Raw genomic sequence first — 27,580 nt, 5'->3', positions numbered from 1 at the left:
AAGCACCCCAATAAACCTGTCCCATACCTTGTACCCCAATTTACATCACTTTGCTTTTTTGACACCAAAAAGTATATGTCATTATTGGCCAATTAAAAATAATGAAAGACATCTAAGTGCCTAATTAGTCATTCAGGAAGGGTGTCCCAGGGGTTCTGGATCAAAGTCTAACATTTTTATCTTAAAATAGCGATTTCAAACTACTTACCACCTGCTCAGATGATGGTGAAGAGAAATTCACTATAAACTCTATGGAGACTTATTGCCGATAATGTTTCGCAGCTAATTGGTTACCTAATTATCGCAAATGCGAAAAATTTATTGTGAAACCGTGTTATCGTGGCTAATTGGATACTCCCTAATTAGGTATAACCACATTATTCAGATATTAGGTTGGAAAACTTTATAACACAATGAGGGCAGATCTTAAACAGGACACATGAAAAGATCATATATGTCAGAAGGAATATAGCAAACTACACAGCTAATCCAGACCAGAAAAAAAGCTGTGTGTTTATCATAAGATACTTCCCTTATGCACTGCAAGCAATATATATATATATATAAATATATATATAAAAGGATGACTATTAAGATAATCATGTGATAATCCAATCTCGCTTGATCGTTAACCTTTCACCAATTTATGTGGAGTTATACTCACAAGGAGTACAGTCCTGAGCTTCATCTACAAATATAGCATCATAATAAGAGAGATTCGGTTTTTGGAGCTGCCAAAGCTTCAGATATCCTACAAACCAAAAAAATAAATAAATCATGATTAGAAATAATGAATTAAATGACACATTATTATGCTAAACAAAAGCTACAGAGTAAAGGTTGCCCACTTGCAAATACCACAATAGTAAATGTTCTTTATATTCTCACAATGAGAGGCATTTAGACTTAGGGCTGGATTCAATTAGTTAAATATATCAGATATTTACTTGTAGCCTCAGACTTTTAACAACGGAGGCTATTCAATTACAAGTCCATTTCCTTGTGTTAAACCCTAGAATCCGGGGTTAAATACCTGGAGCTATGGGCTAACGTGTTCTGTGGCTGCGAAATAGCCTCAGGCATGGCTCCAAGCCTGCGTAAATTAGCACAGCTAATTAAATCCGGTCCTTAGGAGTAAACCCAAAAAGAAGGTACTCTATTTCTGTGCTGTGTACAAAAGCACACAGAAGTATACCTCCATCAAAATCATCGCATTCTCCTTCATTGCATTGCAACATTGTTTATTGGGTGAAATTTGCACAATTTAGCTGTATTTTCTCTAGTCGAAGCCCAAACAGTGTATATTATAAATATGGTGTATCTGGACCATACATGCCTACCTGAGCCTCTCCATGAGGGAGAAAATGCTCTGTTCCTGGACTATCCTGGTAATGTATGATTGCCATCACCTGTGGTGAGCTAGTTAATTGATAAGAAAGGTGTTTCACCACAGGTGATGGCAATCATACATTACCAGGAAAGTCCAGGAACAGAGCATTTTCTCCCTCATGGAGAGGGTCAGGTAGGCAAGTAAGTTCTGGACAGAACTGTGGTTCTGATTCTGATTTGGAAGTAAAGCAAAAAAAGCAAGTAACTATGCACCTGGGCAACGCCATATTGCACTGTAGGTGGGGCAGATGTAACATGTGCAGAGAGATTTAAATTTGAGTGTGATGCAGCCAAACAGTAATCTAAATTGCAGTGTAAAAATAAAGCTTACATTTATGAACTACATGCAAAAGTAGCCAGTATTTTACCCTGCACAGAAACACCATAAATGTATGTGGTCCCCTTGCATTGCAACATGGTTTGTTCCAGATACATAGTTACTTGCTTGTTTTGCTTTACTTCCAAATCAGAATCAGCATACATACCTCTAAAGAAATGGTCACTTGTAGCTTGGACCCTTGCACACCGGAGGGTGCCGGAAAGGAGGATGCGGCATCAGATGTGTATGAGCATGACTTTAGGTGAGAGGGCATGGCCTCATGGCATGTCCCTCGCTTTCATCACTCTGGAGGCGTGCCCAGTGCTGCCTGAGCAGCTGGGCTGCTCCCAGGCTCACCTCCTTGCACTGTTTGCATGCAGTCTATTTAGGATTCACATGTTGCTCTGCTGTCCAGAGAAGTGGTGATGTAATGCTCCCCCAACCTTCCCCCTGCCCTTGGGACACTGTGGGACTGTACTGCTGAAACTGGGACAGTTTGGAAGTATGACTATATACCATAAGTAAAATGACTTCTAAAAATATCATGCAAAGTAAAGCGTCAAATAACTGTATGGCAGTAAACCATGAAAAGACAGAGGTCTAAACACTACATTCCCATATATAAACACGAACTGTCATAAAAGACATAACAGGATGTGAATGCTGAGTGCACCTGAAAAGCAGCAGATAACAGAGATCCTTGGTCATTTGGTGGAAGGGAAGAGCAGTGGGCCTGGCAAATGTGTGAAAACCTTTATCCTCTGTTCTGTCCCAATGCTGCAGGTGAATATGTAGCATATTACATTCTATTCATTTGGTATATCAGACCCCCCTACATATAATACTTTAGTTTAGTGTCCCATAAACATAGTGCAGATGTGAGAGATCAGGGAAACTTTCTTACCATCATGGGTCATTTTGTAAGCTGGCTGACGCGTTTCATCAAGACTTTTCATCTTTTGCCAAATTTTATCCGCTTCTCTCACAGCAAACTAAATAAACCAAAATGTATATCAGAACTATCTTTATTTAATCAATGATTTAAAGGTTTATATACTAAAAGCATAAAGTTTGTTTGCCGCAGGAGTGGTTTGTTTTTTGATGTACAGTCTGATACCACGCAACTATCTTTCTCTTCCTACATCTGGGGGATACTTCATTACACATGGGGTTAGAGTGATGTAGAGGCCTCAGTACTTAATGAGCTACACATTTAGCTCCATAAAAGCTCCTCCCTTCTAACCCTCCTCAGTTTTTAATTAAATGCTGAAGATGGGACTTCCGGTTCCGGCTCCCATGTGATCGGGAGCCTGGCGTGAGAGCTCCGTTGCTACCCCGGCCAGCACAGCAAGCAGCGCCGCGCTCGCGGACGCAAACCCGGCGGTTCCCGCAGCCTCAGTGAGGGGAAGGTCTCCTCCACCATATGGAGAAGTTTCTCACCTCTTCCATGCCGGCAAAGCAGCAAAGATCCCGCTCTGAGCAGCGCCGGGCAGAATCCAATATGGCCGCCGCACCGGACACACGGGATGGTTTGCAGCTGGATGATGGGTCTTGGCCTGCCTCTCCTGACCCTGCAGCCCCAGTCTCATATGAGGATGTCGTGAAAGCTATCAAGGTAACGATGGTGCCCCTCATGGACACACACGCTGCTAAGTTAATGCAGGTGGCACAGGACATTAAGTCTCAGATGAAACAGCTGTCCCAGAGGGTATTAGTCACGGAGCAGAGATTGGGGGAAGTGTTCCAAGATGTAGCAGAATTGAAAACAAATGCTGACACTATGCAGAAATCTTATTACCAAGTTATTAATAAATTAGACGACCTGGAGAACAGATCGAGGAGGAATAACCTCAGGGTCATGGGCCTAGCAGAATCTCTTAAAGGGCAAGACCTATACCGTTTTCTACAGGAGTCTCTTCCGGAGTTGCTGGACATTAAGGATACATGTGCAGACATGGTACTGGAGAGGGCCCATCGTCTCGGACCGCCCAGGACGGGTCAGAACGCGAGGTCACATGTGGTGATTTTTCGCTGTTTAAACTTTCTGCAAAAAAGAGGCTATTTGGTCTGCTTCCAGGAGACACAGAGCTCTGGCATGGGATGGTAGGGACATTCGTCTCTTTCAGGATTACTCTGCAGAAGTCTCCCGAGCCCGCAAGGATTTCTCCCAGATTTGCACTGTTGTACCCTGCACGATTACGGCTCTTTGAAGGGGACTCATTTTGTGACTTTTCTAATGCGGCTGACGCAGCTGGCTACCTGTCTGAAGGAAGAAAGTCGGGACATTCATCCTCTCCGGCCTCTCCACGTTCCACATCATAGGCCCTGTGCTGAGAGATTCACGCGTTACTTGATGGAAGGCCTGGAGGTTCCGGATGGGACTGCTTGCATGCCTGCTATTTGTATGGTATCCATATGCAGGGAAAAAACTGCTTAAGTGATTCTCATACAGTTTACAAGTACTAAACACCCTCTTTTCCTTAATCTCAGTTTAGTTTGCTCAGTTGGGCTGGGGGGAAGCTGGGATTTTCATTTTTTCATTGAAAGTAGCTATTGACCGGGGTGTGCTAGGGGTAAGCACGCCATGTTTGAAGTTAACATTACGGATTTCTAAATGGCCGGAAGTCCTTATTTCTTGGATGATGGAGGCGAGTTGCAGCCTCCTGTCCTGTTCTGCTTTTTTGTTTCTATATGTTGTTACCCTCTCTGTGTCTTGTCTAGTCCCCCCTGTATGTTTGCTCAAGTAGCGTGGTGGGTAGCGCAGCGGTGGCTGGACCACCATTGCATTTATGTGCTCGTCATTACTTCACTGGGTTTATTTAGATTGGCTGCATGTCGTCTTTAACGATTAGCACATGGAATGTAGGGGGTATTAACTCCCCGGCTAAGAGGAAAAAAATTCTTATGTATCTGAACAAGCTCCGTATGGATATAGCTTTCCTGCAGGAAACGCATCTCCTTCCTCCAGAGATGGCCAAACTTAACACACTTCGGTGGTCAGTGTTGGCCTCGGCCCCATACTCCTCTAAGGCACAGGGGGTAGCCATATTGATTAGACAGTCTCTTTCTTATACTGTTCATTCTGTAAAGGTGGACCTGCAGGGTCGGTATATTATTGCAGACGTCACAGTAGACTGCACACGCCTATTGCTATGTAACATATATGCTCCGAATAATCGCCCCAAAGTGTTTTTTCTAGAAATGCTGAACAAACTGTATGGTCATATAGATTCCAACATTGTGTTAGGGGGGGATTTCAATGTGGTTTCGTCTCATGTTATGGATAGGAATGTGGCTTCCAGTCGGGGGCATAGTGACCCTAAAGTGGGTGTTAACTATATAACCCGCCGGCTGCGGGTGGTGGATGTGTGGAGGGCGTGCTATCCGCTAGAACGGGATTATACTTGCCTGTCAGCTGCATATGGTACGCTCTCCCGCATTGATTACTTGCTGTTGTCAGAACATATGTTCCCTAAGGTTATGGATGCTGGGATCGAAGCTATGAGTATTTCGGATCATGCCTTATGTTGGATTAAGCTGGCGGTGCAGGTGGATAAGGGTCCGGTGCGGCAGTGGCGGTTCCCGGCACATCTGGCTAATTCATTGAAATTTCGTAACATGTTGGAGGCGGCGTGGCTAGATTATGAGAGTAATAACGCAAGTTATGAGCCTGAGAAGCCTCTGACATTCTGGCAGGCATCTAAACCCGTCATGAGAGTGGTAATTAGGTCTTACTGTGCACACAGGGACAGGCAATTAGACGGCTCATACTTGGATGCTCAGGCAAACTTAACGACTTCCTTTCAGAGGTTTAAGCATTCACCTACTCCAACTAATAGGGCTGATTATAATAACAAAAAGGCCGTTTTTGATAATATTCTGAATCACTTAGAAGCCAAGCACACTTTCTATAGGACTGCTTCTTTTCACAGATATGGTAATAAACCGGGTAAATGAATGTCCTTCTTATTGAAAGGGCGCCATTCTTCCTCAGTAATTAAATCCCTCCGCACTAGTGACAGTACTAGGGTCAGGTCTAATGCCAAAATAACGGAGGTGCTGAGCTCTTTTTATGCCCAACTGTTTTCTCAGCCTCCTAGCAATCTGCCCAATAAAGAGGCCTTTTGGGCTAATATGAGTTTACCTCAGATGTCTGACAGCCAGGCCTCATCCCTTATGACACCCATCTCGGGGGAGGAGGTGGAGAGGGTGATTAAGGCACTGAAAACTGGAAAGGCGCCGGGACCGGATGGCCTCTCCAATCATTATTATAAAATCCTAATGCCCCATATCCGGGACACATTACAGGTATCTTTTAATGAATTACTCTCCGGTCGGGCCCTGTCTGGTTTCTTTAACTCAGCGTTCCTCAGGGTGTTGCCGAAGCCTGGCAGGGATCCGGAACTCTCAGGATCTTATAGGCCTATTTCCCTGCTTAATACGGACTATAAGCTGTTTACCAAGATATTAGCTGACAGGGTAAAACTTGTATTGCCCTCCATTGTCCACCCAGATCAGTCGGGATTCATTTGGGGCCGCCAGGCGGTTGTTAATATAAGAAAAGTCTTAACAGTAATGCAGAGGTTACAGTCTTCCCCAGATACGGGCACCAATGTAATCTTATCACTTGACGCTGAAAAGGCATTTGATATGGTGACTTGGGACCATTTATTTGATACCCTACATAGGTTCGGGGCCCCGTCAGCCTTTGTAGAAATGTTGGTCCGCCTATACACAGACCCGGCCACGCAAGTATTAGGCAATGGCTATATTTCTTTCCCCTTCTACATCCAGAGAGGCACCAGTCAGGGCTGCCCTCTATCCCCTCTGCTATTCGCCCTGGCCCTGGAGCCACTGGCGATAGCCCTCCGTGGCGCGTCTTCCTTTAGAGGCATTTTGGTGGGCAGGCTGGAGGTTAAGATAGCGTTGTTTGCTGACGATATGTTGCTATTTATCGCTGACCCCAGCAGGTCGATAGGACCTATAGTCTCCATCATTGATGGCTTTGGATCCTTTGCAGGTTACAAGGTTAATCTTTCCAAATCGGAACTCATGCCTCTATCGGGAGATGCGTGCTTCTTTAATAGGCACCCGATATTATCCCAGTTCCCTAGGACCCGGAGGGCTCTCAAGTATTTGGGGATAATGATACCCACATCACTGGAACTGTTGTATACAGTTAACGTTGCCCCGGTCCTGACGGCTGTCCGGGCTCTCCTAGACAGGTGGGTAAATTTGCCCTTGTCCTTGCTGGGAAGGGCCACGGTCCTTAAAAGTGTAGTGTTCCCGAAACTCTCATATATTTTGCAGATACTGCCATTACGCCTTACAAAAAAAGACTGTAGGTCTGTAAATTCCATGTTCTCTAAATTCTTATGGGGGGGAGGAAACCAAGGATTTCTTATGCTAAACTTCAGATGCCAAGGGCGGAGGGGGGGCTGGGGATTCCAGACTTGGAAGCGTTTAGTAGAGCGGTGATGTTCCGCTATGTCACAGACTGGTTATGGCAGCGTTCTTGTTTTACCAATTATACATTGGAGGAGGAACTGTTTGCCCCCTTCTCTCCCAGCGCCCTCCTTCACACCCCAAGGAACAAGCTGCCGGCATCACTTAAGACGAATATTATCCTTTCAGATACTCATGGAGCCTGGCACTATTCCAATTCAAAATTACATAGAAACCCGGCCTCCTCCCGTTACACAACTTTCTGGCGGAATCCCTGCTTCAGACCTGGGCTGGAAAATGCTAACTTTAAGCAGTGGCGGGAGCGGGGAATTTTGTCTATTAGAGACGTATTTGACCCTGGGGGAAGGCATATGCTCTCCTTTGAGGAATTAAAGTCCAAATATGGTATAGCAAACTCAAATTTTTATAAGTACCTGCAAGCCCGACATTTTGTCATTACTATGGCTGTCCCTATGACCTCGCCAGACAAACAGGATCCGATAGCCACTCTCCTCACTCTCACGAATGCCTCTGCTTATCGTTTATCTTATTATTATGACCATTTACGGGTGATACAGACGGAAAAGCTATGGAAACGTACGGTTTCTAGTTGGGAGGGGGATGTACCGGACTTCCCGGAGCAACCAATTCTACTGAAATCCTGTCAGTATACATTTAAATATCTACACTCGGCTCAGCTTCAGGAAGTGTACTTTAAGTTATTACACAGCCCCGGCCCAAAGAGTGCATATGATCCCGGATGGGAATAGTGAATGTTTAAAATGCCACATGTCAAAGGCATTCTTTTTTCATTGTTTTTGGACATGTAGGAAGATTGCTACGTTTTGGAACAAAGTTATTGTATTTATTTATAGAACTCTCTCATTGGGGGTCGCCAGAGACCCTATAGCTTGTTTATGCAACTGTTTTGAGGGTTGGCCTCTTGGCCCGGATAGGAAGCGAGTTACGCCCATTCTCACGGTCATCCTCACGGTGGCTAACAAGGTTATTTTGAACCATTGGACAAAGAAGTCATCTCCCTCTTTGGGGGAATTAAAAAATGTTCTTTTACGGGTTCTCTACTTCGAGCGCCAAGCCACCTTGCCAGACATTGAGAGGGGAGTCGCTCGCTTTTACTCGAAATGGGAGCCTTACATTGACAGTCTAGACATTGATACACAGGGCCATATTGAAAGGCTCTTTGAAAATACTTCCTGGGTTCTTCACAAACATGTAGATGCTAATTGATATGAGTTAATACTTTGCTGTATCGAGGTTGATGGGCACATGGAATGGGGTAATGTATGTATGCCACGCGACTAAGGAGTGAATTGTCTTGTATTGTCTTGTCTCCCCCCTTACCTTCTCCCTTCTTGTGTTCTCCCTTATTATTTTATGATGTTTATAAGTGGGTGATGACAGTTTACAGTGTATTAGTATACGATATGCGAAATTAAGTGGTACGAGTTGCAAGGTACAGAGACACTCACAGTTCTGTTAATGCTGAAATGTATGTATGTATCTTTGCCATTCCGATATTTTTTCATTTTGACTCACCACTGTATGTAAAATTTTATATCATAAAAATAAGAAAATAAAAAGTTTTACAAAAAAAAAAAAATGCTGAAGATGGTGGTCAGCATTTTGTTTGGGGAAGGATTTTTGTCTTTCCCAGTTTTTTTTTTTTGAGCTTCTCTCTCTATAAACCTTTCTGCTCACTGTTGATCCGTTGCTTATGACAGGAAAACCAAGTGCATCACCTTACCTCAGGGCAATCTTAGGAAGATTGAGCCGTTGTCTATGAGGTGAGGTGCGCAGATGCAAAGTAGAGCTGGACTCTAGGTGGACGGCATTGAGCTGGGTACCGGAGTCGGCAGAGAGCACCGGTGGACACAGCCATTACCCACGTGGGAATGGAAGATCAGCAATCAGCCGGTGTGAGTGCTCGTGGGGTGAGAGAGAGAGAGAGAGAGAGAGAGAGAGGGAGGGGCACAGTAACTGTAGCAGCCGGAACTACACAGGATGCAGGCGGCGTCATAGCCACAGGAAGCCGCATCCAGGAAGAAGAGCAGGATCAGACCTCACTCCCACAGAGCAAGGGTGGCTGGATCTTGAAAGTCTGGCCTCTCTATCACCCTAACAATCGGGTAGTTAGTAGGGCAGGAAACGCTTAGTGCCTAGCCTAGCATAGTCATCCGGCCAGCTGGCACAGCAAGACCAGAAGGAGCAACACTATCCTTCAGATGGGTTCAGTCCAACAGCTTCCTTCCCCCCTCTTCAGTTACTCCAGGGAGTGTGATAAGTATCTGAGATTATTTTTATTCTGATTTAATTAAGATATTTATGTTATATCTCTGTGGGTGTGTATATACAGTATATATATATATATATATATATATACACATACACATACACACACACACACACACACACACACACAGAAAAAACGAGGCAGCACTCCAAGACTGGGTAACGGTGAAACAACTTTTAGTGAACACACATCAATGTTTCGGGGAACGTATCCCCATCATCAGGATAGAGTGTACAGTGCATAAAACAAACATTTATACTTACACAGGCCGCCGTCCCGGAGTCAAGCGCGGCACTTCCTGGTTCCGTATACGTCACAAGAAGTGACGCTCCCACGTGACCGATAACGGGAGGAGGGCTGGGAAAGGAGGCACAAGTGGTTACCATAACAACTGCACAACACTGTGACCTAAATAGAATGTAAGGTGCAAGCTACAACACTTGCACAAGAGAATAAATACAACATTAAAGCCATACAAAGCGTCAGAGCCTATATCACATGCTATTAAAACATACATAAAGAAAAGAATAACAGTTAAATAAGCTATACAATATCATTAAAATATGCAATCCTATAGCCTGGCATATACCAAATACGCTATGTTGCTAAGTAGCCTCCCCTGCTGCTAAAAGTAAGCCATTTAGTTTAAAGAAGAAAACAATCTTAGACTAGGAATCATAAAAGCATGAAGCCTCCTATGCTGGGCAATTCTTTCTTTGTCTTTGGGCAAGACAGAGAGGGGCTGCGCTGATCTTGGGTTACAGTGATTAAACTAAGTGGCTTACTTTTAGCTTGAAGAAGAAAATCTTATACTAGGAATCATAAAAAGCATGAAAGGCTGAGGGACTCATTAAGACCTTTCGGACTGACCGTATCTAAGGTGAAGATCCACCTAGCCTCCAATTGTAGAAGTTTCTTTGCCCTATCCCATCTTCTCAGTGAATTGGGTATCTGGGCTATCATCCTTTAATGAAGCATAGCTAAATTATGCCGAGCCTGCCCAAAATGATGGGCCACCGCTTGATCACTGTAACCCAAGATCAGCGCAGCCCTGATGGCAGTCCTATGCTGGGCAATTCTTTCTTTGAACTTCCTCTCTGTCTTGCCCAAAGACAAAGAAAGAATGCCCAGCATAGGAGGCTTCATGCTTTTTATGATTCCCAGTCTAAGATTGTTTTCTTCTTTAAACGAAGTATCTTACTTTTAGCAGCAGGGGAGGCTACTTAGCAAAATAGCTTATTTGGTACATACGCCAGGCTATAGGATTGCATATTTTAATGATATTGTATAGCTTATTTAACTGTTGTTCTTTTCTTTATGTATGTTTTAATAGCATGTGATATAGGCTCTGACGCTTTGTATGGCTTTTATATTGTTGTATTTATTCTCTTGTGCAAGTGTTGTAGCTTGCACCTTACATTCTATTTAGATCATGGTGTTGTGTGGTTGTTATGGTAACCACTTGTGCCTCCTTTCCCAGCCCTCCTCCCATTACCGGTCATGTAGGAGCGTCACTTCCAGTGACGTATACGGAACCAGGAAGTGCCGCGCTTGACTCCAGGACGGCGTCCGGTGAGGAGGCGGCAAATGGAGGCCTGTGTAAGTATAAATGTTTGTTTTATGCACTGTACACTCTATCCTGATGATGGGGATACATTCCCCGAAACGTTGATGTGTGTTCACTAAAAGTTGTTTCACCATTACCCAGTCTTTGAGTGCCGCCTCATTTTTTCTGTATACATGTGGGATCTACACCCAGGAGGACACCCAAGCAAATTCTAACATTTGGGGTACAGCTGGCCCTGTGGAGTGACGGGTTTGTTTTGGACTTGGATATATATATATATATATATATATATATATATATGGTCCACTGATGCAGCACTCCTGGCGGCTTGTGGAATAAACAGCAATATCGCATAGTTGAGTACAACGTTTCAATGCCTTTATTCTGGCATTGTCATCAGGTCACCTAAAGGTACTGAAACATTGTACTCAACTATGCGATATTGATGTTTATTCTGCAAGACGTCAGGGGTGCCACAAATACGGACCCTCTATGCTACTTTATAGTGGAGGCACCCGGCGCAGTAATGTATACCCTAATGGGAAAGCCAGGCATAACGGGATATATATCAGTATTATTGGGTGGATTACTTTGCATGCATAATGTGTGATAAGGGTAATAGCACCAAGACTAAACCTGGAGGTGGAAAGGTTAATGTCGTTCCTGAGCCTCAGTTAAACAACCAGCCTGGGTTAAATCTTTCGCAATGTCTATAGCCTCAGTAATGAGAGAAGAATTGTCTAATTTTGTGGCAAACCAAAGTCCCTTTAAGTCTGATCAGAAAATAGTTGGTGCAGAAAGTGCACATTACCTACTTTATTTCTTCATGGACTAAAGCCATGGAAAGGACAGCTCTGGGTTTAGAAAAAAAACTTTCCATTGAAAAAATGCTGGCCTCTGAGGGTACTATGTCTTGCAAGAGGCAGAGCATTGAGGAAGGGCAATTAGATAACTCGGCCATAGATTCTGTATCTTTTAAAAGTTTTAATTAAGATAATATGAGTGTACAGGGTATAGACAACCTAATAAGAGCAGTTTGCCAAGTGCTTGATCTAAATAATAACTACATATCAAGAGGTTATTGCTATAGATTTATTTACAACTAAAAAGGTTAAGAAAAGATCTGTGTGTTTTCATTCCTCTGTTTAGTTAAAAGAGATGATCTCTGAACCGTAGGAGAATTTGGATAAGAAATTTCAGGTTCCTTGCAGGTTTCAGTCTATGTACCCTGTGGCGGATCAGGACATTGTTATTAGAGAACAGACACATAAAGTTGATGTTCTAATTGCAAGGTTATTTAAGATCATGGCTTTACCTATACTGGATGGTGCTTTTCTTAAAGATTAGGCAGTTCATAAATATGAAAGCACTCTCAGTTCAATTTATTTTGCAGCAGGCGTCTCTCTTAAACCAGCTTTGGCTTCTGCCTTGGTGGCTAAAGCTATGGGAAAATGGATTGATATTTTAATGAATGGTATTCAGTCAGATTCATCTAAAGCCAGCTACACACAATGCGATGCTGATATGCCGGCGTTGAATGATATATCGGGTACACACTGAACATTATCGTTCAACGATAACGATCAGTGACATCACTGCCGGCATTCCCAGACATGCAGCGCAGCGTGACATTGACGGGTTGAGCTGCATGTCAGCTCAATATTGATGATCACTGAATGACATGCGGGAGTGTGCATCATTCATCGTTCACCAATATTACCCCCATATACACTGGACGATATAAGCCTAAAAATAAACCATAACAACATTTATGTCATTATCATTTATTTTTTAGGATGAAATCGCCTACTGTGTACCCCGGCTTAAGTCTCAATTGTTGTCTATGGCAGATCAATGCAGAGCAGGGGTTGAGTATTTAGAAGAGGCTGTTTTAGATACTGCAATCATGCAATCTAAGATTTCCGGTCTAGCCGTGGTTGCTAAAAAAGGGTGATGTGGTTAAAAGCTTGGGAGGCAGACTAAAACATTTTTTGGAACATTTGCTTAATGATGATGAGCTTGTTTAGGCCAGAGTTAAACAAAATAATTTCTGAGGCCACAGGTTAATTTTTACCATTAAAAAAGTAATTCAAAACTAAAGCTGGGTACACACTATATGATAGGTCACCCGATCTGGCGGACTGGACCGAAATATCGGGCACATCGTCTACTGTGCACCCGTTATGGTGCAGACAACACGAGCTCCTGCGTATCGTCAGCAACATCTTAACACGCGCTCATGCGCATAACCACCAAACAGACTGTGGTTATGAGATCGCAAGCATCTATATTAACACGGACTCTGCTGAAGTGACAGTGCTTTTCATTGGAAACTGCTTTTAACCCTGGCTTGTTGGACTGATGGACAATATTTGCATTGCCAATACTAATATACTGCTAACAGCATTTAATTAATTTTAGAGTGGCTGAGTTATTATATGTGAACAAATTTTATTGATCTAATCACCGGCCGTGTGGTATTGCATTAGTGCATTGTATGTATTGTATGTAATAAATGCTTTAAATGGTATATTGAATCAGGCAGCACTTTATTCTTTTTTATTTCTATTTACTGATGTGCATATTAAGAGTTTCAGTGACCTCTTTTGATGAAGCAGCAGCCTTGATCCACTGTGAGCAAGATTGTGCATTGTCAGCGCCTGAGGGATGTGTGTATATATATATATATATATATATATATATATAATAAGAATTTACTTACCGATAATTCTATTTCTCGGAGTCCGTAGTGGATGCTGGGGTTCCTGAAAGGACCATGGGGAATAGCGGCTCCGCAGGAGACAGGGCACAAAAGTAAAGCTTTTACAGGTCAGGTGGTGTGTACTGGCTCCTCCCCCTATGACCCTCCTCCAGACTCCAGTTAGGTACTGTGCCCGGACGAGCGTACACAATAAGGGAGGATTTTGAATCCCGGGTAAGACTCATACCAGCCACACCAATCACACCGTACAACTTGTGATCTAAACCCAGTTAACAGTATGATAACAGAGGAGCCTCTGAAAGATGGCTTCCTAAACAATAACCCGAATTAGTTAACAATAACTATGTACAAGTATTGCAGATAATCCGCACTTGGGATGGGCGCCCAGCATCCACTACGGACTCCGAGAAATAGAATTATCGGTAAGTAAATTCTTATTTTCTCTATCGTCCTAAGTGGATGCTGGGGTTCCTGAAAGGACCATGGGGATTATACCAAAGCTCCCAAACGGGCGGGAGAGTGCGGATGACTCTGCAGCACCGAATGAGAGAACTCCAGGTCCTCCTTTTCCAGGGTATCAAATTTGTAAAAATTTACAAACGTGTTCTCCCCTGACCACGTAGCTGCTCGGCAGAGTTGTAATGCCGAGACCCCTCGGGCAGCCGCCCAAGATGAGCCCACCTTCCTTGCGGAATGGGCCTTAACAGATTTAGGCTGTGGCAGGCCTGCCACAGAATGTACAAGTTGAATTTTGTTACAAATCCAACGAGCAATCGACTGCTTAGAAGCAGGTGCACCCAACTTGTTGGGTGCATACAGTATAAACAGCGAGTCAGATTTTCTGACTCCAGCCGTCCTTTAAATGTATATTTTTAAGGCTCTGACAACGTCCAACAACTTGGAGTCCTTCAAGTCGTCTGTAGCCGCAGGCACTACAATAGGCTGGTTCAGGTGAAACGCTGATACCACCTTAGGGAGAAAATGCGGACGCGTCCGCAGCTCTGCCCTATGTCGAAAGGAAAATTTAAATAAGGGCTTTTATAAAACAAAAGCCGCCAGTTCAGATACTCTCCCGGCCGAAGCCAGGGCCAGTAACATAGTCACTTTCCATGTGAGATATTTCAAATCCACATTCTTTAGTGGTTCAAACCAATTGGATTTGAGGAAATCTAAAACTACATTTAGATCCCACGGTGCCACCTTAGGCACCACAGGAGGCTGTATATGCAGTACTCCTTTGATAAAAATCTGGACCTCAGGGACTGAGGCCAATTCTTTTTGGAAGAATATTGATAGGGCCGAAATTTGAACCTTAATAGATCCCAATTTGAGACCCATAGACAATCCTGATTGCAGGAAATGTAGGAAAACGACCCAGTTGAAATTCCTCCATCGGAGCACTCCGCTGCTCGCACCACGCAACATATTTTCGCCAAATACGGCGATAATGCTTCGCGGTGACTTCCTTCCTTGCCTTTATCAAGGTAGGAATGACTTCTTCTGGAATGCCTTTTCCTTTTAGGATCTGGCATTCAAACGCCATGCCGTCAAACGCAGCCGCGGTAAGTCTTGAAAAAGACAAAGACCCTGCTGAAGCAGGTCCCTTCTCAGAAGTAGAGGCCACGGATCGTCCGTGACCATCTCTTGAAGTTCCGGGTACCAAGTCCTTCTTGGCCAATCCGGAGCCACTAGTCTTACTCCTCTTTGCCGTATAATCCTCAATACCTTTGGTATGAGAGGCAGAGGAGGAAACACATATACCGACTGGTACACCCAAGGTGTTACCAGCGCGTCCACAGCTATTGCCTGCGGATCTCTTGACCTGGCGCAATACCTGTCCAGTGTTTTGTTGAGGCGAGACGCCATGATGTCCACCATTGGTTTTACCCAACGGTTTAATAGCATGTGGAAAACTTCTGGATGAAGTCCCCACTCTCCCGGGTGAAGGTCGTGTCTGCTGAGGAAGTCTGCTTCCCAGTTGTCCACGCCCGGGATGAATACTGCTGACAGTGCTATCACGTGATTCTCCGCCCAGCGAAGGATCCTGGCAGCTTCTGCCATTGCACTCCTGCTTCTTGTGCCGCCCTGTCTGTTTACATGGGCGACTGCCGTGATGTTGTCCGACTGGATCAACACCGGTCTTCCTTGAAGCAGAGGTTCCGCCTGGCTTAGAGCATTGTAGATTGCTCTTAGTTCCAGAATGCTTATGTGAAGAGACTTTTTCAGGCTCGACCACACTCCCTGGAAATTTCTTCCCTGTGTGACTGCTCCCCAGCCTCTCAGGCTGGCATCCGTGGTCACCAGGATCCAATCCTGCATGCCGAATCTGCGGCCCTCCAATAGATGAGCCTCCTGCAACCGCCACAGAAGGGATACCCTTGTCCTCGGCGACAGGGTTATCCGCAGGTGCATCTGAAGATGCGACCCTGACCATTTGTCCAACAGATCCCTTTGCATGGAATCTGCCGAAAGGGATTGCTTCGTAAGAAGCTACCATTTTTTCCCAGGACTCTTGTGCATTGATGTACAGACACCTTTCCTGGTTTTAGGAGGTTCCTGACCAGGTCAGATAACTCCTTGGCTTTTTCTTCGGGAAGAAAAACCTTTTTCTGAACTGTGTCCAGAATCATCCCCAGGAACAGCAGACGAGTTGTCGGCATTAATTGGGATTTTGGAATATTCAGAATCCATCCGTGCTGCTTTAGCACCTCTTGAGATAGTGCTAAACCCATCTCTAGCTGTTCTCTGGACCTTGCCCTTATTAGGAGATCGTCCAAGTATGGGATAATTAATACGCCTTTTCTTCGAAGAAGAAATATTATCTCGGCCATTACCTTTGTAAAGACCCGAGGTGCCGTGGACAAACCAAACGGCAGCGTCTGAAACTGATAGTGACAGTTTTGTACAACGAACCTGAGGTACCCCTGGTGTGAGGGGTAATTGGAACGTGGAGATACGCATCCTTGATGTCCAAGGATACCATAAAGTCCCCTTCTTCCAGGTTCGCTATCACTGCTCTGAGTGACTCCATCTTGAACTTGAACTTCTTTATGTACAGGTTCAAGGACTTCAGATTTAGAATAGGCCTTACCGAGCCATCCGGCTTCGGTACCACAAAAAGAGTGGAATAATACCCCTTCCCTTGTTGTAGAAGAGGTACCTTGACTATCACCTGCTGAGAATACAGCTTGTGAATGGCTTCCAAAACCGTCTCCCTTTCTGAGGAGGACGTTGGTAAAGCAGACTTCAGGAAACGGCGAGGTGGCTCTGTCTCTAATTTCAACCTGTACCCCTGAGATATTATCTGCAGGATCCAGGGATTTACCTGCGAGTGAGCCCACTGCGCGCTGTAATTCTTGAGACGACCGCCTACCGCCCCCGAGTCCGCTTGCGAGGCCCCAGCGTCATGCTGAGGCTTTTGTAGAAGCCGGGGAGGGCTTCTGTTCCTGGGAAGGAGCTGCCTGTTGCTGTCTCTTCCCTCGTCCTCTGCCTCGTGGCAGATATGAATAGCCCTTTGCTCTCTTATTTTGAAAGGAACGAAAGGGCTGCGGTTGAAAGGTCGGTGCCTTTTTCTGTTGGGGAGTGACTTGAGGTAGAAAGGTGGATTTCCCGGCCGTAGCCGTGGCCACCAAATCCGATAGACCGACCCCAAATAACTCCTCTACGCATCGCCTGTCCACTGTCGTGTCCATAAAGCTCTTCTGGCCGAAATGGACATAGCACTTACCCGTGATGCCAGTGTGCAGATATCTCTCTGTGCATCACGCATATAAAGAAATGCATCCTTTATTTGTTCTAACGACAGTAAAATATTGTCCCTGTCCAGGGTATCAATATTTTCGATCAGGGACTCTGACCAAACTACCCCAGCACTGCACATCCAGGCAGTCGCAATAGCTGGTCGTAGTATAACACCTGCATGTGTGTATATACCTTTTTGGATATTTTCCATCCTCCTATCTGATGGATCTTTAAGTGCGGCCGTCTCAGGAGAGGGTAACGCCACTTGTTTTGATAAGCGTGTTAGCGCTTTGTCCACCCTAGGAGGTGTTTCCCAGCGCTCCCTAACCTCTGGCGGGAAAGGGTATAAAGCCAATAACTTCTTTGAAATTAGTAGTTTTTTATCGGGGCACCCCACGCTTCATCACACACGTCATTTAATTCTTCTGATTCGGTAAAAACTACTGGTAGTTTTTTCACACCCCACATAATACCCTGTTTAGTGGTACCTGTAGTATCAGCTAAATGTAACATCTCCTTTATTGCCAAAATCATATAACGTGTGGTCCTACTGGAAAATACGGTTGATTCGTCACCTTCACCACCGGAATCAGTGCCTGTGTCTGGGTCTGTGTCGACCGACTGAGGCAAGGGGCGTTTTACAGCCCCTGACGGTGTTTGAGGCGCCTGGACAGGCACTAATTGAGTGTCCGGCCGCCTCATGTCGGCAAACGACTGCTTAAGCGAGTTGACGCTATCCCGTAATTCCACAAATAAAGGCATCCATTCTGGTGTCGACCCCCTAGGAGGTGACATCCTCATATTTGGCAATTGCTCCGCCTCCACACCAATAACGTCCTCATACATGTCGACACACACGTACCGACACACAGCAGACACACAGGGAATGCTCTATACGAAGACAGGACCCACTAGCCCTTTGGGGAGACAGAGGGAGAGTCTGCCAGCACACACCAAAAAACGCTATATATGACAGGGATAGCCTTATGATTAAGTGCTCCCTTATAGCTGCTTTTATATTAATATATTGCCATTTATTTTGCCCCCCCTCTCTGTTATACCCTGTTTCTGTAGTGCAGTGCAGGGGAGAGACCTGGGAGCCTTCCTGACCAGCGGAGCTATGACAGAAAATAGCGCCGTGTGCTGAGGAGATAGGCCCCGCCCCTTTTTCGGCGGGCTCGTCTCCCGCTATTTAGTACATTTAGGCAGGGGTAAATATCTCCATATAGCCTCTGGGGCTATATGTGAGGTATTTTTAGCCTTTTTAAAGGTTTTCATTTGCCTCCCAGGGCGCCCCCCTCCCAGCGCCCTGCACCCTCAGTGACAGCGTGTGAAGTGTGCTGAGAGGAAAATGGCGCACAGCTGCAGTGCTGTGCGCTACCTTAAGAAGACTGCAGGAGTCTTCAGCCGCCGATTCTGGACCTCTTCTTGCTTCAGCATCTGTGAGGGGGCCGGCGGCGTGGCTCCGGTGACCATCCAGGCTGTACCTGTGATCGTCCCTCTGGAGCTTCATGTCCAGTAGCCAAGAAGCCAATCCATCCTGCACGCAGGTGAGTTCACTTCTTCTCCCCTCTGTCCCTCGTTGCAGTGATCCTGTTGCCAGCAGGAATCACTGTAAAATAAAAAAACCTAAGCTAAACTCTCTAAGCAGCTCTTTATGAGAGCCACCTAGAATTGCACCCTTCTCGGCCGGGCACAAAAATCTAACTGGAGTCTGGAGGAGGGTCATAGGGGGAGGAGCCAGTACACACCACCTGACCTGTAAAAGCTTTACTTTTGTGCCCTGTCTCCTGCGGAGCCGCTATTCCCCATGGTCCTTTCAGGAACCCCAGCATCCACTTAGGACGATAGAGAAATATATATATATATATATATATATATATATATCTTTATAAAGACTATTTGCTTTTCAAGGCAGAATCAGAAGAGAAGCTTTATAGTACTATGGTTGGATAATCAATTGGTAAAAATCCAAATTGATTACCAGTCGGCAGATAAACTTTTTGGGTTTAAGGTTTGACACAGAAGTGGCCAGAGTTCTTCAGATTGAGGAAAAGATCAGGAAAATTCAGACTCTGGTAATCAGAGTGTTAAGGATCAGAAGTCCGTCCGTTCTCACTTGAATGAAATTACTAGGGATGATAGTTTTCTCGTTCGAGGCCATTCAATATGCAATGATTCATTCCAGGATGTTCCAATTAAATATTCTAAGAGGTTGGTCAAGATCCAACCACCAATTGGCAATACAGTTCCTTTTCCTTTCACAAAAGACAAGACAGTCTCTCAGGTGGTGGAACAAAATATAAAACCTGAACAAAGGCAGAAGTCTCCTCTCTCTGAAATGGACAGTGATTGCCACGGATGTCAGTCTCAGCGGCTGGGGAGCTACATTGGGAAATTACTACTTTTAGGGAAAATGGTCTCCGACAGAAGCAACGCTTCCAATCAAAGTGTTGGAATTAAGAGCTGTTTTAAACACATTGAGGGAGGCAGAGATTCATTTTGAGAGACCCAATAAGAATTCAGTCCGACAATGCTACAGCAGTAGCGTACATCAATCACCAGGGTGGAAAAAAGGAGTTTCTTAGCCATGAGAGAAACTTTTCAGATTCTGTCCTGGGCAGAGACAAGAATTCCAGCAATATCAGCAGTCTTTATTCTGGGAATAGAGAATTGGGAAGAAGACTTCCAGAGTCACCGGACAATTCTGCCAGGGAAACGGTTTCTGCATCCAGAGGATTTTATGGGTTTGGTGGACTTCCTGTCTTGACGGAGATAGATCTGATGGTATCCAGGTTCAACAAAAAAAAACGGATAGATTTTGTTGTAAAATCAGGTATCTGTTAGCATTTCACAAAGAGGTCATGGCAATTTAATGGGTCCTCCATATGGCATACATATTCTCACCAATTCCTATGCTTCCTTTGGTTATAAGAAAAATAAGAAAGGGAAAAAATTCCAGTAATTATGGTAGCACCAAACTGGCCAAAGAGAATGTGGCATGCAGACATAGGGGGTAATTCAGAGTTGATTGCAGCAGCAAATTTGTTAGCAGTTGGGCAAAACCATGGGGCTAAATCAGACCTGATCTGTGCTGTGCGTGTTTGCACAGCAGCGATCAGGCCTGAACTGCGCATGCGCCGGTGCATGCCAGACAGCCAACAGCTGTCTTTAGCTAGCGATCGCATCTGCCTGATTGATGGGCAGAGGCGGTCGCTGAGCGGGAGGGGGCGGGACGGCAGCGGTAAGCCACCATTTAAGGGGTGCGGTCTGGCCTACGCAGGCATGGCCGGACTGTGCCAGGGGTGTGCAGCGGCGGCTGCTTGACGTCACACACAGCCGCTGCGACCCTGGCCGCAACGAGAAGCTCCCGACCAGCGCGCAGGAGCTGTGCTGGCTGGGAGCTACTCCTGAAGTACAAAAGCATCTCCGTTCTGCAATGCTTTTGTACTTCTGCGACGGGGCAGGGACTGACATGCAGAACGGACTAGCCATGTGCTGGGTGTCCCCCCGCATGTCAGTGTGACTGATCATAGCTGTGCTAAATTTAACACAGCTACGATCAACTCTGAATCACCCTCCATGTGCACTGCAGGGGGGGGGGGGGGGGGCAAATATAACATTTACAGAGAGAGTTAGACTTGGGTGGGTTATTTTGTTTCTGTGCAAGGTAAAATAAGAATTTACTTACCGATAATTCTATTTCTCGTAGTCCGTAGTGGATGCTGGGACTCCGTAAGGACCATGGGGAATAGCGGCTCCGCAGGAGACAGGGCACAAAAGTAAAGCTTTAGGATCAGGTGGTGTGCACTGGCTCCTCCCCCTATGACCCTCCTCCAAGCCTCAGTTAGGATACTGTGCCCGGACGAGCATAATAAGGAAGGATTTTGAATCCCGGGTAAGACTCATACCAGCCACACCAATCACACCATACAACTTGTGATCTGAACCCAGTTAACAGTATGATAAAACGTAGGAGCCTCTGAAAGATGGCTCACCACAATAAACAACCCGATGATATTGTAACAATAACTATATACAAGTATTGCAGACAATCCGCACTTGGGATGGGCGCCCAGCATCCACTACGGACTACGAGAAATAGAATTATCGGTAAGTAAATTCTTATTTTCTCTGACGTCCTAAGTGGATGCTGGGACTCCGTAAGGACCATGGGGATTATACCAAAGCTCCCAAACGGGCGGGAGAGTGCGGATGACTCTGCAGCACCGAATGAGAGAACTCCAGGTCCTCCTCAGCCAGGGTATCAAATTTGTAGAATTTAGCAAACGTGTTTGCCCCTGACCAAGTAGCTGCTCGGCAAAGTTGTAAAGCCGAGACCCCTCGGGCAGCCGCCCAAGATGAGCCCACTTTCCTTGTGGAATGGGCTTTAACAGATTTTGGCTGTGGCAGGCCTGCCACAGAGTGTGCAAGCTGAATTGTACTACAAATCCAACGAGCAATCGTCTGCTTAGAAGCAGGAGCACCCAGCTTGTTGGGTGCATACAGGATGAACAGCGAGTCAGATTTTCTGACTCCAGCCGTCCTGGAAACATATATTTTCCGGCCTTGACAACGTCTAGCAACTTGGAGTCCTCCAAGTCCCTAGTAGCCGCAGGCACCACAATAGGTTGGTTCAGGTGGACGCTGAAACCACCTTAGGGAGAAACTGAGGACGAGTCCTCAATTCCGCCCTGTCCGAATGGAAAATCAGATAAGGGCTTTTACAGGATAAAGCCGCCAATTCTGACACGCGCCTGGCCCAGGCCAGAGCCAACAGCATGACCACTTTTCCTGTGAGATATTTTAACTCCATAGATTTAAGTGGGTCAAACCAATGTGACTTTTGGGACCCAAAAACTACATTGAGATCCCAAGGTGCCACTGAAGGCACCAAAGGAGACTGTATATGCAGTACCCCTTTTACAAACGTCTGAACTTCAGGGACTGAAGCTAGTTCTTTTTGGAAGAAAATTGACAGAGCCGAAATTTGAACCTTAATGGACCCCAATTTCAGGCCCATAGACACTCCTGTTTGCAGGAAATGTAGGAATCGTCGAATTTCCTCCGTCGGGCCTTACTGGCCTCGCACCACGCAACATATTTTCGCCAAATGCGGTGATAATGTTTTGCGGTTACATCCTTCCTGGCTTTGATCAGGATAGGGATGACTTCATCCGGAATGCCTTTTTCCTTCAGGATCCGGCGTTCAACCGCCATGCCGTCAAACGCAGCCGCGGTAAGTCTTGGAACAGACAGGGTCCTTGCTGGAGCAGGTCCCTTCTTAGAGGTAGAGGCTACGGATCCTCCGTGAGCATCTCTTGAAGTTCCGGTTACCAAGTCCTTATTGGCCAATCCGGAGCCACGAATATAGTGCTTACTCCTCTCCATCTTACCAATCTCAGTACCTTGGGTATGAGAGGCAGAGGAGGGAACCCATACACTGATTGGTACACCCACGGTGTTACCAGAGCCTTTACAGCTATTGACTGAGGGTCCCTTGACCTGGCGCAATACCTGTCGAGTTTTTCCCAACGGTTTATAATCATGTGGAGGACTTCTGGGTGAAGTTCCCACTCTCTCGGGTGGAGGTCGTGCTGAGGAAATCTGCTTCCCAGTTGTCCACTCCCGGAATGAATACTGCTGACAGTGCTATCACATGGTTTTCCGCCCAGCGAAGAATCCTTGCAGCTTCTGCCATTGCCCTCCTGCTTCATGTGGCACCCTGTCTGTTTACGTGGGTGACTGCCGTAATGTTGTCCGACTGGATCAACACCGGCTGACCTTGAAGCAGAGGTCTTGCTAAGCTTAGAGCATTGTAAATGGCCCTTAGCTTCAGATATTTATGTGAAGTGATGTCTCCAGGCTTGACCATAAGCCCTGGATATTCCTTCCCTGTGTGACTGCTCCCCAGCCTCGCAGGCTGGCATCCGTGGTCACCAGGACCCAGTCCTGAATGCCGAATCTGCGGCCCTCTAGAAGATGAGCACTCTGCAACCACCACAGGAGGGATACCCCTGTCCTTGGTGACAGGGTTATCCGCTGATGCATCTGAAGATGCGACCCGGACCATTTTTCCAGTAGGTCCCACTGGAAAGTCCTTGCGTGGAATCTGCCAAATGGGATTGCTTCGTAGGAAGCCACCATTTTTACACAGAACCCTTGTGCATTGATGCACTGAGACTTGGCTCGGTTTTAGGAGGTTCCTGACTAGCTCGGATAACTCCCTGGCTTTCTCCTCCGGGAGAAACACCTTCTTTCTGGACTGTGTCCAGGATCATCCCTAGGAACAGAAGACAAGTCGTCGGAACCAGCTGCGATTTTGGAATATTGAGAATCCAATCGTGCTGCCGCAACACTACCTGAGATAGTGCTACACTGACCTCCAACTGTTCCCTGGATCTTACCCTTATCAGGGAATCGTCCAAGTAAAGAATAACTAAAATTCCCTTCCTTCGAAGGAATATCATCATTTCGGTCCTTACTTTAGTGAAGGCCCGGGGTGCCGTGGACCATCCCTACGGCAGCGTCTGAACTGATAGTGACAGTTCTGTACCATAACCTGAGGTGCCCTTGGTGAGAAGGGTAAATTTTTTGACATGAAGGTAAGCATCCTTGATGTCCCGAGACATCATGTAGTCCCCTTCTTCCAGGTTCGCAATCACTGCTCTGAGTGACTCAATCTTGAATTTGAACCTCTGTATTCAAAGATTTTAGATTTAGAATCGGTCTCACCGAGCCGTCTGGCTTCGGTACCACAATAGTGTGGAATAATACCCCGTTTCCTTTTGCAGGAGGGGTACCTTGATTATCACCTGCTGGGAATACAGCTTGTGAATGGCTTCCAAAACTGCCTCCCTGTCAGAGGGAGACGTCGGTAAAACCGACTTTTGGAAACGGCGAGGGGGAGATGTCTCGAATTCCAATTTGTACCCCTGAAATATTACCTGAAGGATCCAGGGGTCTACTTGCGAGTGAGCCCACTGCGCACTGAAATTCATTGAGAACGGGCCCCCACCGTGCCTGAGCTTGTAAAGCCCTAGCATCATACTGAGGGCTTGGCAGAGGCGGGAAAGGGTTTCTGTTCCTGGGAACTGGCTCATCTCTGTAGCCTTTTTCCTCTCCCTCTGTCACGAGCAGAAAAGAGGAACCTTTTGTCCGCTTGCCAACAAAGGACTGCGCCTGATAATACCGCGTCTTATTTTGAGAGGCGACCTGGGGTACAAACGTGGATATCCCAGCTGTTGCCGTGGCCACCAGGTCTGAAAGACCGACCCCAAATGCCTTTTTTAAGGCAATACTTCCAAATGCCGTTTGGAATCCGCCTCACCTGACCACTTTACTGGTAGAATTGGACAACGCACTTATACTTGATGCCAGTCGGCAATATTCCGCTGTGCATCTCGCATATATTTTAAATGCTCTATAGGCAATAATATGCTGTCCTTATCTAGGATATCAATATTTCCAGTCAGGGAATCCGACCACGCCAACCCAGCACTGCACATCCAGGCTAAGGCGATTGCTGGTCGCAGTATAACACCAGTATGTGTGTAAATACATTTTAGGATACCCTCCTGCTTTCTATCAGCAGGATCCTTAAGGGCGGCCATCTCAGGAGAGGGTAGAGCCCTTGTTCTTACAAGCGTGTGAGCGCCTTATCCCCCCTAGGGGGTGTTTCCCAACGCACCCTAACCTCTGGCGGGAAAAGGTATACTGCCAATAACTTTTTAGAAATTATCAATTGTTATCGGGGGGAAACCCACGCATCATCACACACCTCATTTTATTTCTCAGATTCAGGAAAACTACAGGTAGTTTTTCCTCACCAAACATAATACCCCTTTTTGGTGGTACTCATATTATCAGAAATGTGTAAACATTTTCCCTTGCCTCAATCATGTAACGTGTGGCCCTATTGGAAATCACGGTTGTCTCTTCACCGTCGACACAGGAGTCAGTATCCGTGTCGGCGTCTGTATCTGCCATCTGAGGTAACGGGCGCTTTAGAGCCCCTGACGGCCTATGAGACGTTTGGACAGGCACAACCTGAGTAGCCGGCTGTCTCATGTCAACCACTGTCTTTATACAGAGTTGACACTGTCACGTAATTTTCAACAGTACATCCACTCAGGTGTCGACCCCCTAGGGGGTGACATCACTATTACAGACAATCTGCTCCGTCTCCACATCATTTTTCTCCTCATACATGTCGACACAAACGTACCGACACACAGCACACACACAGGGAATGCTCTGATAGAGGACAGGACCCCACTAGCCCTTTGGGGAGACAGAGGGAGAGTTTGCCAGCACACACCAAAGCGCTATAAACTGTATAGGGACAACCTTATAATAAGTGTCTATCCCTTATAGCTGCTTATATATATTTTTAGCCAAATAAGTGCCCCCCCTCTCTGTTGTACCCTGTTTCTGTAGTGCAGTGCAGGGGAGAGTCTGGGAGCCTTCCTACCAGCGGAGCTGTGTGGGAAAATGGCGCCGTGTGCTGAGGAGATAGGCCCCGCCTCCTTCTCGGCGGGCTCTTCTCCCGCTTTTATCTGGAAAACTGACAGGGGTTAAATACATCCATATAGCCCAGGGGCTATATGTGATGTATTTTTTGCCATAGGAGGTATTTACATTGCTGCCCAGGGCGCCCCCCCCCCAGCGCCCTGCACCCTCAGTGACCGCAGTGTGAAGTGTGCTGGGAGCAATGGCGCACAGCTGCAGTGCTGTGCGCTACCTTAATGAAGACAGGAACGTCTTCTGCCGCCGATTTCTGGACCTCTTCACTCTTCAGCATCTGTAAGGGGGCCGGCGGCGCGGCTCCGGGACCCATCCAGGCTGTACCTGTGATCGTCCCTCTGGAGCTAATGTCCAGTAGCCAAGAAGCCCAATCCACTCTGCACGCAGGTGAGTTCGCTTCTTCTCCCCTTAGTCCCTCGATGCAGTGAGCCTGTTGCCAGCAGGTCTCACTGAAAATAAAAAACCTATTTAAACTTTACTTCTAAGCAGCTCAGGAGAGCCACCTAGCCTGCACCCTTCTCGTTCGGGCACAAAAATCTAACTGAGGCTTGGAGGAGGGTCATAGGGGGAGGAGCCAGTGCACACCACCTGATCCTAAAGCTTTACTTTTGTGCCCTGTCTCCTGCGGAGCCGCTATTCCCCATGGTCCTTACGGAGTCCCAGCATCCACTTAGGACGTCAGAGAAATACTGGCTGCTTTATTTTTACACTGCAATTTAGATTTCAGTATGAACATACACCTCCCAAATCTAACACTCTCTGCGCGTTATATCTGCCCCCCCTGCAGTGCACATGGTTTTGCCCAACTGCTAACAAATTTGCTGCTACGATCAGGTCTGAATTAGGCCCATAATAGAAATTGGACGTAGGTCAGTGAGTCAGACTCCCTCTACAGTATGTCTGACCTGCTATCACAGGGTCCTGTTTCATGTCAGGAAACACAAAAGCTAAATTTAATGACATGGCTTTTGAAGCCAAGATTCTGAAAAGATTTTTCAGATTCAGGTGTTCAGACAATGATTAAAGCAAGGAAAAGGGTTTCTGCAAATAATTATCATAGGGTCTGGAAAAAAGATATATTAATTGGTGCGAAGAGAAAAAAAAATCTGATTCTTCTTTTTCTCTACCAAGACTTCTTTCTTTTCTACAGGATGGGTTTTCTTTGGGCCTTAGCCTAGGTTCTCTCAAGGTGCAGATTTCAGCTCTTTCGGTTTATTTTCAGAAAAAATTCTCGGTTATTCCAGAAGATAAAACTTTGCTGCAAGGAGTGTCACACATTAAACCACCCTATAGACACCCAATGAACCGTGAGACTTAAATCTGGTTCTTACAGTAATTCAGGCTACTCTGTTTGAGCCTGTGGAGGAGGTAGGAGATCAAATGGGTAACCTGGAAATAGTTTTTTTCTCCTAGCCGTTACATCAGCTAGGAGGGTGTCTAAATTGGGAGCTCCATCTTGTATATCTCCATATTTAATCATACATATAAACAGGGCTGTGTTTATTACACATTCCTCATTTCACCCTAAGGTAGTCTCAGATTTCGATTTAAACCTGGACA

At 45.9% G+C, this 27,580-nt stretch overlaps 1 protein-coding gene across 2 annotated transcripts in view; it reads right to left on the bottom strand.

Moving 5' to 3' along the window:
* The window catches only part of FBH1 (F-box DNA helicase 1), a 201,807-nt gene that overhangs the window by 58,572 nt on the left and 115,655 nt on the right, over nt 1-27,580 (bottom strand). For both annotated transcript variants that reach the window (XM_063926789.1, XM_063926790.1), the window contains exons 11-12: nt 2,613-2,700; nt 665-751 (exon numbers count right to left, since the gene is read on the bottom strand). In XM_063926789.1, coding sequence (XP_063782859.1) covers nt 665-751; nt 2,613-2,700 — 175 coding nt within the window. The remainder of the gene's footprint in view (nt 1-664; nt 752-2,612; nt 2,701-27,580) is intronic.

The sequence above is a fragment of the Pseudophryne corroboree genome, chromosome 6 (assembly GCF_028390025.1).
Source record: "Pseudophryne corroboree isolate aPseCor3 chromosome 6, aPseCor3.hap2, whole genome shotgun sequence".
Classification (NCBI taxonomy): domain Eukaryota; kingdom Metazoa; phylum Chordata; class Amphibia; order Anura; family Myobatrachidae; genus Pseudophryne; species Pseudophryne corroboree.
This window is presented reverse-complemented; position numbering and strand designations above follow the sequence as displayed.